The sequence below is a fragment of the Rana temporaria genome, chromosome 13 (genome assembly GCF_905171775.1).
Source record: "Rana temporaria chromosome 13, aRanTem1.1, whole genome shotgun sequence".
Classification (NCBI taxonomy): Eukaryota; Metazoa; Chordata; class Amphibia; order Anura; family Ranidae; genus Rana; species Rana temporaria.
Window position 1 is genome coordinate 115,434,278 of NC_053501.1, and position 17,515 is coordinate 115,451,792.

The following is a 17,515-nucleotide window of genomic DNA, read 5'->3' on the forward strand; positions in this document are numbered from 1 at the left end:
AATCACACTTTTTTTTATAATAAAAACAATAAAAAAAAGATAAACGGAGTAAGCGTAGTCAAAACATAGCCAGAGTTCAGGAACCGGATCGGATAGTCAGCCAAACCAAATGTCAGAGAGCCAGAGAAGAACGTGTAGAACAGCAAGCGGGATCTGGAGCCAGAAGAAACGTCAGCCAAGCAAGTCTTCAACAGGAACACAGGCTATAGTCTCTGTGATGTTGACCAAGGCGAAGGCAGGGAGCAACTGAACTGGAAGGCTTAAAGTGGAGGTTCACCCTCAAAAAAAATTCTGACATCACACGGAGTCGCGCCATCCTACCGACAGAATGCCGGTGTTTTTTTTTATTTTTTCTCAGCACATACCTCTTAATCCCGATTTTCACCTCACGGCAATCCCGCGGGAGTGGGCGTTCCCAAGCACTGCCTGTGATTGACAGGCTTCCGAACGGCGCATACTGCGCGTCACAGGTTGCCGAAAAAACCCGAACGTCGGTGCGGCTCTATACGGCGCCTGCGCACCGACGTTCGGGTTCTGTCGGCAACCTGTGACGCGCAATATGCGCCGTTCGGAAGCCTGTCAATCACAGGCAATGCTTGGGAACGCCCACTCCCGCGGGATTGCCGTGAGGTGAAAATCGGGATTAAGAGGTATGTGCTGAGAGAAAAAAAAAAACACTGGCATTCTGTCGGTAGGATGGCGCGACTCCGTGTGATGTCAGAAATGTTTTTAAAGGGTGAACCTCCACTTTAAGTAGGCAGGACTGACGAGCAGGATCATCAACCGGTGAGTCACTGTGGAGAGATAGGAGCTGGCAATTAGCCGACATCTGAGTGACCAGCTCAGAGAAGGAAGGGCTGAGCCCAGCCCTGACAGAAGGGTGGCCTGGTGAAGGGAAGTGAGATGTGGTAATGGTAAGAGGGGGCTCGGTGAGGTGAAAGGTAGTGTAGTGAGGGTAAAAAGCATGGTGTGGGAACGGGAGGTGAGGTGAAGGAAGGGAGGCGTGTTGAGGGCAAGAAAGGCATGGTGAGGGCAAGGAGGGTATGTGTTAGAGAGGTACTCACCGAGGCCGAGATACAGAGAGCGGTTCACTCTTGCGACTAAGCGTGCTCCACACCCTGGAGGTACGGGGGCGAATCGCACAAAGAGGCACAAGCTACCAGCAGGTTGGGCAGGTCTTGCATGAAGATCACAGAGGGGCTTGTTAGTCGTTCAGGAGCTGGCAGGTACTGGTACCCAACGGGGGAACGGGAAGACAGAGTCCAGGACAGGCCGGGGGTCAAACACAGGAGACTAAAGGCAGATCCGGGAACAGGCTGAGGGTCAAGGCACAGGAGACTGGAGGCAATCCGAGAACAGGCTGAGGGTCAAACACAGAGGAAACAGCAAAGTCCGTAAAGCAAGCCAAGGGTCAGGTCCAGGAGGAGTTCAGAGCAGGTCAAGGCCAATCCGGGTCACAACAGGCAGTACACAGGAAGCTGAGAGATAAACCAGTGTTTTGTCTGTGGATTGAAGCAGCTTTTATAGGCCCGCCAGGGGCTCACGTTATGCGTGTGCTAGTGCGCATGCGCGCGCCTCTCGCGCAGGGAAACGGCTATACAGACCGGATTGATTCGGGTTGTTTCCCTGACAGTATGGTCAGGGCTGTCTTAAATACTGATTGGACCCTGGGCTAACATTTTCTTGGGGGCCCCCCAAATCCATTTATCAACTATTTGTGGGCTCAAGGTGCAGCTTCTTTGGGTCCCACAACAATGACTGGGCCCGGGGCAACTTCCCCTTTTGCCATGCATTAAAAGACGGCCCTGGGTATGGTGAGGGTAAGAGAAGCATAGCAAGGGTGGGTGAGGTAAGGGAGGCATGATGAGGGTAAGAAAGGCGTGGTGAGGGAATGGGGGTTGTGGTAAGGGAGGCATGGTAAGGGTAAAATAAGCATGTTGATAGCAAGCAAGACATGGTGCTGGTAAAATCTGCATGTTGAGCCCAAGGCAGGTGTGTTGATGGCAAAAAAGGCATGGTGAGGGCAACCCTTTGCGTGGTTTCCCTCACCATGAGAATTATGGTGACAGCAGGGGAGGTGTGATGAGGGTAAGAGAGATGTGATTAAGGCAAAGGAGGCGTAATGAGGATACGGAAAGCATTGTGAGGGCATGGTGATGGTAAGTGGAGCGTGGTGAGGGTAAGAGAGGTGTAGTGAGAATTAGAGAAGTGTGGTGAGGGCAAGGTAGCTTTGTGATGGTAAGGGATGAGTGGGGAGAGCAAGGGAGGCATTATGAGGGTCAGTAAAGCGTGGTGAGGGGAAGTGTTACATGGTGATTGGACTAGCGGAGTGGTGAGGGAAAGAAAGGCCTGCTAATGGGAAATGTTGTGTCATGAAAATGCTAACTTTTTGGTTGTCACTAGAACAGGGAAATCTTCCAATGTTTCTGGTGTTTGAGCTATGGGACAGGAAGTGAAGGGAAATCTCCCCAATGGGACAAAGATGGCAAAAACATTACCCTCCCTTACTAAATCCAAAATGAAAACAAGGTTTTGCCTTTTAGTTTTACTTTTATATGAAGATTTACAAGATCTACCATTTAGCCCCATAAGAGGTCAAAGCAAGCTTTGCGAGAGAAGTGAACCGCGCAGATCTAGACACGTTGAGCTGGACGGGACGTTTTGTAGGTTACGACGGATAGAGTTTGGTGAGAGAGTTGTCACCAGGTTCTTTAAAAAATGTATAATAAAAATGAAATCAACAGAATCCCAGTTGACACATCTGGTCTTCCTTTACAAACCCTTCTCTCTCACTACGTTGCCTTCGCCATGTCGCCCTTGCCTTAGCCGTGTCGCCCTTGCCTTCGCCATGTCGCCCTTGCCTTCCTTACCCTCACAACACCTCCCTTACCCTCTCTATGCCATTCTTTTCGTTGCCACGCCACTCTTCTCGTTGCCACGCCACTCTTCTCGTTGCCACGCCACTCTTCTCGTTGCCACGCCACTCTTCTCGTTGCCACGCCACTCTTCTCGTTGCCACGCCACTCTTCTCGTTGCCACGCCACTCTTCTCGTTGCCACGCCACTCTTCTCGTTGCCACGCCACTCTTCTCGTTGCCACGCCACTCTTCTCGTTGCCACGCCACTCTTCTCGTTGCCACGCCACTCTTCTCGTTGCCACGCCTTTCTTCTCGTTGCCACGCCACTCTTCTCGTTGCCACGCCACTCTTCCCCCCTCGCCACTCTTCCCCCCTCGCCAAGCAACTCTTCCCCCCCCCCCCCCTCGCCAAGCCACTCTTCCCCCCCCCCCCTCGCCAAGCCACTTTCCCCCCCCGCCAAGCCACTCTTACCCCCCCCCTCACCAAGCCACTCTCCCCCCCCCCCCCCCCTCACCAAGCCACTCTTCCCCCTCACCAAGCCACCCTTCCCCCCTCACCAAGCCACCCTCCCCCCCCCTCACCAAGCCACGCTTCCCCCCTCACCAAGCCCCCCCCCTCACCAAGCCATGCCCCCCCCCCCCTCCCCAAGCCACCCTTCCCCCCTCCCCAAGCCACCCTTCCCCCCTCACCAAGCCACCCTTCCCCCCCCCCCCCCTCCCCAAGCCACCCTTCCCCCCTCACCAAGCCACCCTTCCCCCCTCACCAAGCCACGCTTCCCATCGTCACTCTTCCCATCATCACGCCCCCGTTCCCCATTTCTATGTCACCCTCATCATCCTTGGCCCTCTCTTACCCTCACTACACCACCCTTCCCCCTCACCACACCTCCCTTTTCCTTTCTAGGCCACCCTCCCTATCACCACAACACTGTTCCCACAACCTTGCCTCTCTTTCTCCCACTCTATGCCACCCTTCTCCTCACCACGCCACCCTTCCCATCACACATTCTTTACCATCACGCCTTCTTTCACCTTACCACACCACCCATCTTGTGGCGTCTCCCTATGTATGGTCTCTGGATTCTTGCACGCTAAGTCTTGTACATCAACGGCTGGTATTAGAATTTCTGTCCAGAAATGTAAATTAAATCCTTTTTCAATTTTACAATTGTTCTGTCTTTGGTGTGTTGTGTTAATAGGCTCAGACTCCCTCAGTGACCCCCTCACCCTTCCATGTCCCCACAGGTACCATCCGATCAGACGCTCAGACTGTGGTTGGCCGCGTAGGAGAGAGCGCGGTCCTGGGGTGCAGCCTCCTCCACCAGGACGCGGGGCGCCCTCCTCTCTACGTCATCGAGTGGGTGCGATTTGGCTACATGCTCCCCATCTTTATCAAATTTGGCCTCTACTCCCCACGCGTGGACCCTCAATATCTCGGTAAGCACCATTTTAACTATATTTAATGTTCCATGCAATGAACAATTCCTTTCCCTTAAGCCTGTGAAGGTAGTGGCAACTTCATAACCTGTTATCTGGTCCGAATGAGAAGAAGGGGCGGTACTGTGGCTTAGTGGTTGGCACCTCTGCTCTGCAGCACTGGGGTCTTCAGTTCAAATCCCCAACCAGGACACTCTCTGTGTGGAGTTTGCATGTTCTCCTTTTGTTCACATGGTCATCCTCCCTACGACACTCCAAAGACATACTGGTTGGTTAATTGTCTGAATTGGCCCTAGTAAGTGTATGTGAAATATGGCCTTCGATTGTCGGCTCCTTGAGGGTGGGACTGATGTTAATTTGCAATATGTGTAAATTGTTGATGATTGATTGAGATGAGAGATATATATATATACCGTGTTTCCCCGAAAATAAGCCCGGGGCTTATATTAATTTTGTCAAGCATTTTAAACTAGGGCTTATTTTCGGAGTAGGACTTATATTGCAGCCCTTATGGAAAATAACGCTAGGTCTTATTTTTGGGGTAGGTCTAATTTTCGGGGAAACACAGTGTATATCTATCTCTGTAATAATAAACAATGGCGTTACTGATATGCAATATTGGACTTTGTCAAACATTAAGAGCTATGAGCCAGATTCACAAAAGAGATACGACGGCGTATCTCCTGATACGCTGTTGTATCTCTGAGATACGATTGTCATATCTATGCGCCTGATTCATAGAATCAGGTTACGCATAGATAGCCCTAAGATCCGACAGGTGTAACTGTGTTACACCGTCGGATCTTAGGCTGCAATTCTAGGCCGACCGCTAGGTGGCGATTCCATTGCGGTCGGCGTAGAATATGCAAATGACTAGTTACGGCGATTCACGAACGTCCGCTTTGCCCTTCGATCTAAATTTACGTAGTTTCCGTAGAGATGCGTCGCGTAAAACTAAGCATGCCCTCTAGGTGGCCTAACCAATGTTAAGTATGGCCGTCGTTCCCGTGTCGAATTTTTAAATTTCACGTCGTTTCCGTGAATGGCGCTGGACGCCATTTACGTTAACGTTGAAACTAATGACGTCCTTGCAAAGTCATTTAGCGCAATGCACGTCGGGTAATTGTAGGGACGGAGCATGCGCAGTACGCTCGGCACGGGAACGCGACTAATTTAAATGGTTCCCTGCCCCATTTGAATTAGGCGGGCTTGCGCCGAGCGGATTTACGCTACGCCGCCTCAAGTTTACAGGTAAGTGCTTTGTGAATCAAGCACTTACGCTGTAAACCTGCGGCGGTGTAACGTAAATGGGATACGTTACGCCGCCGCTGCGCAACGTATTTGTCTGTGAATCTGGCCCTAAGTCCTCATTTCTATCTCCAAACTCTTCTATTGCCTTTCAAGGCCCAATCCCCCTTGTATTGGCCCATTATCTTTGGGAATTGTAATGTTTTAGGAGGTGAAAGTTGGTGGACCCGCCTCCCAACATGACCAGAAAAGGGTTAAAACGGGCATGTGCAGGGGCCTAGACTTGGAACACCCAAGATGTTTGAGGTCACCTAAAGGTGGTGTTCTGTTATATTTGTGTGGACAGCTTTTGACTGAGGGGTGGTGGGCAGGGAGTGGGCAACCCAATCCTGTAATAAAAAAGCCAATGCCCATCAAGGACTCAAGCACTATGGAGTAAGTAAACCATTAAAGAAGTAGTTCATGTTCTCACCTGACCAGCAGGTAACAGGACAAACGGTTAAGCTGGGCATACATGGGGCTGAACAAAAACAAAACAATTGTTTCCCCCATTCAGGCTAAACTGCATGGATGGGGGAATCCTAATGGTTGGCTATTTCAGTGGTGGCTGGTGCTCAATTTTTTTTGGGGGGGGCCAAAAACGAACTGAAAAAAAAACCCCTAATTTGCCGCCCCTGTGCCCGTCTTTTGCCGCCACTGTGCCCCGTCTTTTCCCGCCGCTGTGCCCCATCAGTTGCCGCCGCTGTGCCCCATCAGTTGCCCGCCGCTGTGCCCCATCAGTTGCCGCCGCTGTGCCCCATCAGTTGCCCGCCGCTGTGCCCCATCAGTTGCCCGCCGCTGTGCCCCATCAGTTGCCGGCCGCTGTGCCCCATCAGTTGCCGGCCGCTGTGCCCCATCAGTTGCCGGCCGCTGTGCCCCATCAGTTGCCGGCCGCTGTGCCCCATCAGTTGCCGGCCGCTGTGCCCCATCAGTTGCCGCCAGCGTGCCCCCCCCACCCGGCCCTTACCTGTTTTGGGTCAGCGCTGTCCTCCACGCTCCCTCCGAGTCCTCGTTGTTTTCTCCCGTCCTCTTCTGCTATGATTGGACGCATAGGCGTCCAATGACAGCGCCTGTCGCTTCAGCCAATCGGCGACAGGTAACCACACCCGGTGCACCTGATTGGCTGAGAGGCGGGTCAGTGTTGGGGAAGCGATTTTATTCAATTCCCTAACGCAGCACTGTGTAAACCCGCAAACGCACAGCAGTACGCCCGCTGTTTAACAATTTGGACGTTTTTTAGAGCCCACAGGCTCTAATCAGGCACTTCCAAATACGCCCCCGCCACTGTAATTCAGATGCCCGGCGCCCAACAAGGGGCCGAAGACCTGAATAGGGGGCGGCAGCGGCGACAATGGATTTATGCAATGCATAAATCTATCTATTGTTGATTGACGGGTGCAGGAGAGGGGGGGGCGTGTTCATAATGAAGCCATGTATGGAGTAAGGCCCATACATTTATATTTTTTTTTGGGGGGGGGGGGGGGGGGTGTTTGTTCAACCAGTGGGTTAAATGAGAAACCAAATTATCCGATTCCCCCCATTCAATGTGAATGGGGAAATCCTCCCTCTGTGTCATCGGCTTCGGGAACGACCCGGGTGCCCATACATGGATGGAAATTCGGCTGGTCCCCGCTGAACTGGGCAGATTTCGATCCTTGTATGGGCCGGCTTCAGTCACGCCTAAATATAGAAGGAAATAAATCCTTCTCATGCATTCCTGCACAATAAGGACCATTTAAGCCTAAATATTCAGATTCTTGCGTTCAACTAAACGTGACGCGTCCCTTTTTTTTTTTTTTAATTCTGCCGTGCGTGACGCGGCTTACATCCATAGTAACAGCTGCGCGCAGAATGGCGAGTGATCTTGGGCTGCTCCAGAAAGATCCCTATCTGTCACCAGAGCCTCAGGGGTAGGATTACAGAGACAGACACTGGGCCCTTGTTAGATACCTGTAGTAAGAACAAGCCCCGTCCAAATGGAGGAGGAGGGGAGGGGGGGATGGGGTTCAGTTTTGGAATGAGGAAGTGGCTGCTTCAGTGACTTTATTACACACACATGAGGGACCCGGCCCTCAGCCTTGTGACGGGTCACTGGCCGCTAATGACAGACGGAAGGGCGTGCTGCTACCTGCAAACATCCTAAAAGCTTTTTTTTTTGTTCCAGGCTGTAAACTTTTTAATTGTCCTGGACTGGACATGATGGAAACCTTTTTAAATACCTGAAGGGTGTGATTAAGGCTCTGAACCAGTGGCGGCTGGTGCTCAAAAATTTTGAGGGGGCGCAAACAAACTGAAAAAAAAAAATCAATTGCAGCCTCACTGTGCCCAACAATTGCAGCCTCACTGTGCCCCCTCAAATTCAGCCAGTTTTCCCCCGCCCGGCACTTGCCTTTCTCGGGTCAGCGCTGTCCTCCTCTGAGTCCTCAATGTCTTCTCTGCTATGATTGGACACCTGATAAGCGTCCAATAACAGCGCAACATCGGTTGACCGGTAACAAACAAACTGAAAAAAACCCCCATAAATTTCAGCCTCACTGTGCCCCCTCAAATGCAGCCTCACTTTGCCCCCTCAAATGCAGCCTCACTTTGCCCCCTCAAATGCAGCCAGTTTGCCCCCTCAAATGCAGCCAGTTTGCCCCCTTTCTCGGGTCAGCAATGTCCTCAATGTCTTCTCCCGTCATCGCTTCTATGATTGGACGCCTGATAAGCGTCCAATCACAGCGCCTGTCGCTTCAGCCAATCGGTTGACCGGTAACCAAACCCGGTGCACCCGATTGGGGGGCACAAACAAACTGGAAAAAAAACATCAATTTCAGCCTCACTGTGCCCCCTCAAATGCAGCCTCACTGTGCCCCCTCAAATGCAGCCTCACTGTGCCCCCTCAAATGCAGCCAGTTTTCCCTCCTGCCCCCCCGCCCAGCACCTTTCTCGGGTCAGCGCCGTCCTCCTCCGAGTCCTCAATGTCTTCTCCCGTCATCACTGCTATGATTGGACGCCTGATAGGCATCCAATCACAGCGCCTGTCGCTTCAGCCAATCGGTTGACCGGTAACCAGACCCGGTGCACCTGATTGGGGGGCACAAACAAACTGGAAAAAAAAACATTAACTGCAGCCTCACTGTGCCCCCTCAAATGCAGCCTCACTGTGCCCCCTCAAATGCAGCCTCACTGTGCCCCCTCAAATGCAGCCTCACTGTGCCCCCTCAAATGCAGCCTCACTGTGCCCCCTCAAAAGCAGCCAGTTTGCCCCCCCGCCCAGCACTTGCCTTTCTCGGGTCAGTGCCGTCCTCCTCCGAGTCCTCAATGTCTTCTCCCGTCCTCGATGTCATCGCTGCTATGATTGGACACCTGATGGGCATCCAATCACAGCGCCTGTCGCTTAAGCCAATCGGGTGACCTGTAACCAGACCCGGTGCACCTGATTGGCTGAGAGGCGGGTCAGTGTTAGGGAAGCGATTCCCTAACACAGCACTGTTTGAACGGCGAACGCACAGCCTGTGCGCCCGCTGTTTAACAATTTGGAATTCGATTAGAGCCCACAGGCCACCTATGGTTTTAATCGGGCACTTCCAAAACACACCCGCCGCTGTAATTCAGATGGCCGGCGCTCAACAGGGGGCCGGACACCTGATTAGTGGGTGGCAGTGGCGACAATAGATAGATTTATGCATTGCATGAATCCATCTATTGTTGAGTGACGGGTGCAGGAGAGAGGGGGCGGCGCTCCTGCGCCCACTATGGACGCACCACCACTGCTCTGGAGGGCAGTAATTTCAATAAGAAGCTATGATCAAGAACACCGGGAATGTGACCTCAAATTGTGAGGAGGACAGTTCAAAACTTACCTTTTAGAGAGTGTTCTTTTGCTGAAAGAGTAGTTGATGCTTGGAACAGCCTGCCAAATTATGTAGGGAGTTCGTCAACAGTCAGTAAATTTATAGCCTAGCTCTGGGCACAACAAAAAACTAAATACCCTTGCAATGGGGCCCCTAGGGCCAAAAAATCAAATGTTGGTTAAGGTCCAAGGGGTTGCAGAAGAGGCTTTTATTACTTACCTTTTCTCTTGCTCCAGAAGGGTGCCTCCATTAGTGCAACCCTTTTCTATGCAGCCTCCAACCACGGCTGCTCTTGGCTGTGGTTGCGCAATCATCCTCACCATGTATATTGCAGGGTGAGGGTGGAGGGACAATCGTGATTGGACAAAGTTTTCTAACCTAGACGCTCAATCATATCCCCTAGTACCATAGGCGTGCGCAACGGGTGTGCCCAGGCACACCCTAATCACCCTGTGCGGCACAGATTTCCTCTACTGCCCTGGCTCCCCCTCCTGCCCTACATGCAGAGGCGCGCCGGACCATGGATTCTAAGGCCCCATGCACATGAGGCGCAGATGCAAACTCATCTAAACGCCCGTTTTGCCGCGAATTTCGCGGCGTTTTACTGCGTTTGCGTTTATAAGCGTTTAGTTAAGAAACCTCATAAGACCTCCCTAAGCTCAAAAAACAGTATTATTTAACCATTTCAGCCATTTTGTGAGACCAGAGTGAGTAGCAGCTGAGAGAGCAGCAGTGTACGAGTATTTAGCGTGTCACTTGCCACATCACCTGCCACAAGCTGCGGATTGTCCACTTGCCACGTCACCTGCCACATCACCTGTTCACATCACCTGCCACAAGTTGTGGATTGTTCACTTGCCTTATCACCTGGCACGTCACTTGCCAGGTCACCTGCCACAAGTTGTGGATTGTCCACTTGCCACATCACCTGGCCGCGTCACCTGCTATGTCACCTGCCACAAGTTGTGGATTGTCCACTGGCCACGTCACCTGGCCACATCACCTGGCAATGTCATCTGGCCACGTCACCTGCCACAAGTTGTGGATTGTCCACTTGCCACATCACCTGGCCACGTCACCTGCTATGTCACCTGGCCATGTCATCTGCCACAAGTTGTGGATTGTCCACTGGCCACGTCACCTGGCCACATCACCTGGCAATGTCATCTGGCCACGTCACCTGCCACAAGTTGTGGATTGTCCACTTGCCACGTCACCTGCCACAAGTTGCAGATTGTCCACTTGCCATTTCACCTGGATATGTTACCTGGCCATGTCACCTGCCACGTCATCTGTTCACATCACCTGGCACGTCACCTGGCCACAAGTTGTGGATTGTCCACTGGCCACATCACCTGGCCACGTTACTTGCCACGTCACCTGCCACAAGTTGTGGATTGTCCACTTGCCACGTCACCAGGCCATGTCACCTGGCCACATCACCTGCCACAAGTTGTGGATTGTCCACTTGCCACATGACCTGGCCATGTCACCTGCCACAAGTTGTGGATTGGCCACGTGACCTGGCCACATCACCTGCCACATCACCTGGCCACGTCACCTACCACAAGTTGTGGATTGTCCACTTGCCACATCACCTGGCCACGTTACTTGCCACGTCACCTGCCACAAGTTGTGGATTGTCCACTTGCCACGTCACCAGGCCATGTCACCTGGCCACATCACCTGCCACAAGTTGTGGATTGTCCACTTGCCACATGACCTGGCCATGTCACCTGCCACAAGTTGTGGATTGGCCACGTGACCTGGCCACATCACCTGCCACATCACCTGGCCACGTCACCTACCACAAGTTGTGGATTGTCCACTTGCCATGTCACCTGCCACAAGTTGTGGATTGTCCACAATGCAAGCAATTATTTTTTTTTTATGTATTTTTTTAATGGTTTTTCATCATTTGCCATCATTTTTGAGGTTTCTAATGTAAAAAAATGTCACCTTTAAAAACCCCTATATACAAAATCGGGGCAAAACGTCGGTACCGCGTTTTGCGTCTGAAACGCAAAAACTTTTGCGTCTGAACCCATTTTTTTGCTTCTGGGAAAAAAAAAAAAAACACCAGCCGCCACTGTGTGTATAACCAACTGTTGCAGTGGTTTAACTCTTTACCAAAAACTCTTGATGCATTCAGTAGATGTTTTTTTCCCTATTTGATGGACATTGAACATTGCACAGTGTACAGGTTTCTTATCTGTCAGTACAACGCCTTTCTTGATTAGCAATCAGTTTATGCGTTAAGTCATAGGCATTCACGGTGGGGCCTGTCTGTGGGGTTAGGGGTGTCAGACTGGATTAATCACGCTTAACAGCAGATGGAGAAGGAGAGAGAGAGGGGCTTACACACCACAGGGGAGACGGACTTGGAGGAGGCTGTAAGGAGATTGAGGGAAAGACGGGATGGGGGTCCAACAAGCCACCACAAGATGTGCTGCTTGTGTTTGCAGGTTGCAGTACATAACCGTAATGTGTTTTCTACATCTAAAACTTTTTGGGCTAGATTCACGTAGGGGGACGCAAGTTTGTGCGGGCGTAGCGTATCCTATTTACGCTACGTCTCCGCAACTTAGACGGGCAAGTGCAGTATTCACAAAGCACTTGCTCCGTAAGTTGCGGCGGCGTAGCGTAAATCTGCCGGCGTAAGCACGCCAAATTCAAATTGTCAAGAGGTGGGCGTGTTTTATGTAAATAAAACCTGACCCCATGTAAATGACGTCTCTAACGAACGGCGCCGTTCGTGAAAGAATCCCAGTGCGCATGCTCGAAATAATGCCGCAAATCGTCAATGCTTTAGACGTGAACGTAATTTACGCAAAGCCCTATTGGCGAACGACTTACGCAAACGACGTAAAAATGTCAAAATTTGACGCGGGAACGACGTCCATACTTAACATTGCGTACGCCTCATATAGCAGGAGTATCCTTACGCCGGAAAAAGCCTAACGTAAACGACGTAAAAAAATGCGCCGGGCGTACGTACGTTTGTGAATCGGCGTATCTACCTAATTGGCATATTCCTTGCGTAAATCGACGGAAGCGCCTCCTAGCAGCCAGCGTAAATATGCAACTAAGATACGACGGCGTAAGAGACTTACGCCAGTCGGATCTTGGGCAAATGTCGGCGTATCTTGCTTTCTGAATACAGAAAGAAGATACGCTGGCGCAGATTTGAATTTACGCGGCGTATCAATAGATACGCCGGCGTAAATTCTTCCTGAATCTAGCCCTTTGTTTTCTGGATGAAGTAGTGAAGGGTTAGAATCCAGGGTTCCAGTGCTACCTAACCATTCCCCCCAAGTGATGGGAAATCCAAAATGTTACTGGTGCCTCTAGAACAAGATAGAAGGGAAATCTTCCAAAGGGGACACCTGTCTATTTTGGAATTTCCTCTCACTTCCTGCTGTGTCCCTGGGACAAGGAAGTGAAGAGAAATCTTCTCAATGGAACACCAACATAACATTTTAAAATTGCTTTTAGATATGTTTAAGGCCCTTGTGGGTCTATAGGTATTTAGAATGTACATGAAAATTTGGGTAAAATTTTTCAGAAGTGTCTTCAGTTCAATGGTCAGACGCAACACAAATTGACATCTTTTATATACCTATGTCATTAAAAAAATATATTTAAATCTTTGTATAAAAAGTTGGATCTAAGGTCTTGGCATAGCCATTGTAGTTACGGTGCAGATTCCAAAGAACGTGAAAGCGAAGGATTGGTTGTCCTACATCGTTGAGGCTCGGAACAGCCAGCAAACGTTGTCTAGGATTTGGCTTGTGTGAGACGAGGCTGGGGTCAAATAACCGCATGTAAACCTGTCAAATGAGACAAGTGATGCTGCTATTCTCCCAGGATGAGCGCCATTGTCTTCTTGGCACACAAAGGCCCTTTTCACTAGGAGGGAGGGGCACCCAACAACAAGTCCGTTCCCTCAAGCCCTGGGGTGGGGATCATCGGCAGCGTACAAATACAATATGGGAACTTTGTTTTTCCGTGTCACTGGGATGATTTGCCCCTAATTCTACTACTGTATTACCACCCGCCTTCTGTATGCATCATTTTTTCCACCAGTTTTTCCGTTGGCTCGTACATTGTCTCCAGAGACTTCTTCTTTCTCCATCTCATTTGTAAGATTTTCAGCTCCAGAGTTTTCCTTTCGGTGTTACCCTGAAATAAAACTACCCAATGCTATGTGATTGAGGATGAGCAGATTGATTGCACAGTGTTGATTTTGCAGTCAAATTAATGTCCAAAATTTTGGTAAAATTGGCTGACCTATTTATCACATTTGTGACTAAACAAAGTGATGGAGTTAGAATTGGGGTTAGGATTATAAACAAAGGGTTAAGGTTAATATTGGGGTTAATAAATGAAGGGTTAGAGTTATGCCTCGTACACACGGTTGGACTTTTGCCTGTGCAAAAGTCCGCCGTGAGCCAGTCGAAAGTCCCACGGTCAAAAAGAGAACAGGTTCTGTATCTAAGGTCCGTCGGACTTCCGACAAAAAAAGTCAGATGGAGGCTACACACGGCCGGACTTTCCAAGGGGGGAAAAAAAGTCTGTCTGACTTTTTTTTCTCAAAGTCCGGACATGTGTACGAGGCATTAGGATTAATAAGTGATATGTTAGGGTTAGAATAAGGCCGCGTACACACGATCGGTCCATCCAATGAGAACGGTCTGATGGATTTTTCCATCAGTTAACCGATGAAGCTGACTACTGGTCAGTCGTGCCTACACACCATCGGTTAAAAAACGATTGTGTCAGAACGCGGACACGTAAACCAAGTATGACGGCACTATAAAGGGGAAGTTCAAATCCAATGGCGCCACCCTTGGGGCTGTTTTAGCTGATTTTGTGTTGGTAAAAGACGTTTCGCGCTTTTCTGTCTGTTACAGTGTGATGAATGTGCTATCTCCATTACGAACGCTAGTTTTTACCAGAACGAGCGCTCCCGTCCCCTAATTTAGTCTGAGCATGCATGGATTTTTAACCGATGGTCGTACCTACTAACGATCGTTTTTTTTCTATTGGTTCGGAATCCATCGGTTACATTTAAAACAAGTTGGCTTTTTTTTTAACCGATGGTTAAATAACCGATGGCGCCCACACACGATCGGTTTGGTCCGATGAAAACGGTCCATCAGACTGTTCTAATCGGTTTAACCGATCGTGTGTGGGCGGCCTAAGGGTCAATAAATGAAGGGTTAGAATTAAGGTTAATAAATGAAGGGTTAAAGTTGGGGTTGATAAATGAAGGGGTTAGGGTTAAAGATAGGGTTAGTGAAGTGTTAGGGTTAGTATTAGGAATGGGGTAGGGTTATTAACCACTTGCTTACTGTGCACATATACCCCCTTCCTGCCCAGGCAAAATTTCAGCTTCCAGCACTGCGTCGCTTTAACTAACAATTGCGCGGTTGTGCGACGTGGCTCCCAAACAAAATTTCCGGGTTTTTTTTTCCCCACAAATAGAACTTTCTTTTGGTGGTATTCGATCACCTGTGCGGTTTTTATTTTTTGTGCTATAAACAAAATAAGCGTCAATTTTGAAAAAAACACAATATTTTTTACTTTTTGCTATAATAAATATCCCATTTTAAAGGTTTTTGGGATTAAAGGGGTTTGAGATAGGCTTAATAAACTAAGGGTAAGGGTTAGATTCGGTGTTGGAGTTAAGGTTAGTAAACAAACAAAGGGTTAGAGTTAGTGTTGGGGTTTAAAATTAGGGTTAATTAAGTGTTAGGGTTTACTATTGGGGTTAATAAATGAGGGGTTAGAGTTAGTATTATGATTAAGTTGGGGTTGATGAACTAAAAGCTAGGGTTTACATTAGGGTTAGAGTTAATAAACAGAGGGTTAAGTTTCGTATTGGTGTTAGAGTTAGTACTAACCCTAGCCCATAGTTTAATAATCCTAACTCTAACACCAATACGAAACTTAACCCTCTGTTTATTAACTCTAACCCTTTATTAACCCTAGTATTAAACCCCAATGCAAACTCTAGCCTTTTGTTTATTAACCCTAAATCTAATCTTAACACTAACACTTACCCTTAGCTTATTAAACCCAACTCTAACCTTAGTACTAACCCTAGCCCATAGTTTAATAATCCTAAGGTTAGAGTTGGGTTTAATAAACTAAGGGTAAGTGTTAGTGTTAAGATTAGATTAAGGGTTAATAAACAAAGGGCTAGAGTTTGCATTGTGGTTTAATACTAGGGTTAATAAAGGGTTAGAGTTAAGGTAATTAAATGAGTGTTAGGGTTAGAATTAAGGTCAATACATGAAAGGTTAGGGTTCGTATTAGGATTGTCAGGGTTAATAAACTAAATAGTTTGAGTTTACATTAGGGATAGAGTTAGAGTTAATATTGTATAAAGAGGGTTAGTGTTGGAGTTAATAAACAGAGGGTTGGGCTTGGTACTAAGGTTAGAGTTAGAATTTATAAAGTAAGGGTTAGTACTAGGGTTAGAGTTAGGGTTAGCAAACAAAGGGTTAGAGTTTATTTTGGGGTTTATTATTAGAGTTAATAAATCAAGGGTTTAGGTTAATATTGGGGTTAGAGTAAAGGTTAATAAATGAAGCGAAAGGGTTAGAATTCAAGATTAATAAATGAAAGGTTAGCGTTAGTATTAGGACTGAGTTGAGTTAATAAACTAAAAGTTAGGATTTACATTGGGGATAAAAAGTTAGGGTTACTAAACACAAGGTTAGAGTCGGAGTTTATAAACCGAGGGTTAGTACTAGGGCTAGAGTTAGGGTTAATAAACTAAGGGTACGGGTTACATTTAGGGATAGTAACCAAAGTGTTAGAGTTATTAGTAATAAACCAAAAGGTAGGGTTAGGCCTCGTACACACAATAGATTAACCAGAGGACAACGGTCTGATGGACCGTTTTCATCGGTCAAAACCGATCGTGTGTGGGCCCCATAGGTTATTTAACCATCGGTAAAAAATAAACAAATACATTTAACCGATGGATTCCTAACTGATAGGTCAAAACCGATCGTTAGTAGGCACAACCATCGGTTAAAAATCCACGCATGCTCAGAACCAAGTCGACGCATGCTTGGAAGCATTGAACTTCGTTTTTTTTCAGTACGTCGTTGTGTTTTACGTCACCGCGTTCTGACACGATCAGTTTTTTAACCGATGGTGTGTGGGCGCGACGGACCATCAGTCAGCTTCATCGGTTAACCGATGAAAACGGTCCTTCAGACCGTTCTCATCGGATGGACTGATCGTGTGTGTACGAGGCTTTAAAGAGTTTAATAAACCGAGGGTTAGGTTTAGTACTAGGATTAGAATAATAAACTAAGGGTTAAGGGTAGTACTAAGGTTAGAGTTCGGGTTAGTAACCAAAGGGTTAGAGTTGGTGTTAGGGTTAAAGTTACGATTACAAAACATAGGCTTCATTTTTGGAGTTGGGGTTAAGGCTTGGTTTTAGGTTTGGGTACAAAGAGTTAATATTAGGGTTAGAGTTGGGGTTAATAAAAGAAGGGTTAGTAAACAATGGGTTATAAACGTGTTTGGGTTGACATTGGGGTCAGCTATACAGTTAGTTCTAGGATCAGGGTGAGCTTGAAGGACCGTTTTCATCGGTCAAAACCGATCGTGTGTGGGCCCCATAGGTTATTTAACCTTTGGTTTTAAAAATAGGAACTTGCTTTAAAATTTAACCGATGGACGCCTAACCGATAGGTCAAAACCGATCGTTAGTAGGCACAACCATCGGTTAAAAATCCACACATGCTCAGAATCAAGTCGACGCATGCTTGGAAGCATTGAACTTCGTTTTTTTTCAGCACATCGTTGTGTTTTACGTCACCGCGTTCTGACACAGTCGGTTATTTAACCGATGGTGTGTAGGCGTGACGGATCATCAGTCAGCTTCATCGGTTAACCTAAGACAACGGTCCTTCAGACCGTTGTCCTCTGGTTAACCTATCGTGTGTACGAGGCTTTAAGGTTAGCATTTGGGTTCCTCTGTTCCTCAGTATACATTGTTATGTTGCCAACAAAGTTGCATATTTCGGCAGAACACCAGGTCCATGATACTTTAAAAAATTAGTCCATAACCATCA

General features: G+C 48.4%; 1 protein-coding gene across 3 annotated transcripts in view; it reads left to right on the top strand.

Annotated features, from left to right (window-relative positions):
- Positions 1-17,515, top strand: part of IGSF9 (immunoglobulin superfamily member 9) — a 136,503-nt gene that overhangs the window by 24,876 nt on the left and 94,112 nt on the right. For all 3 annotated transcript variants that reach the window (XM_040333475.1, XM_040333477.1, XM_040333476.1), the window contains exon 3: positions 4,102-4,293. In XM_040333475.1, coding sequence (XP_040189409.1) covers positions 4,102-4,293 — 192 coding nt within the window. The remainder of the gene's footprint in view (positions 1-4,101; positions 4,294-17,515) is intronic.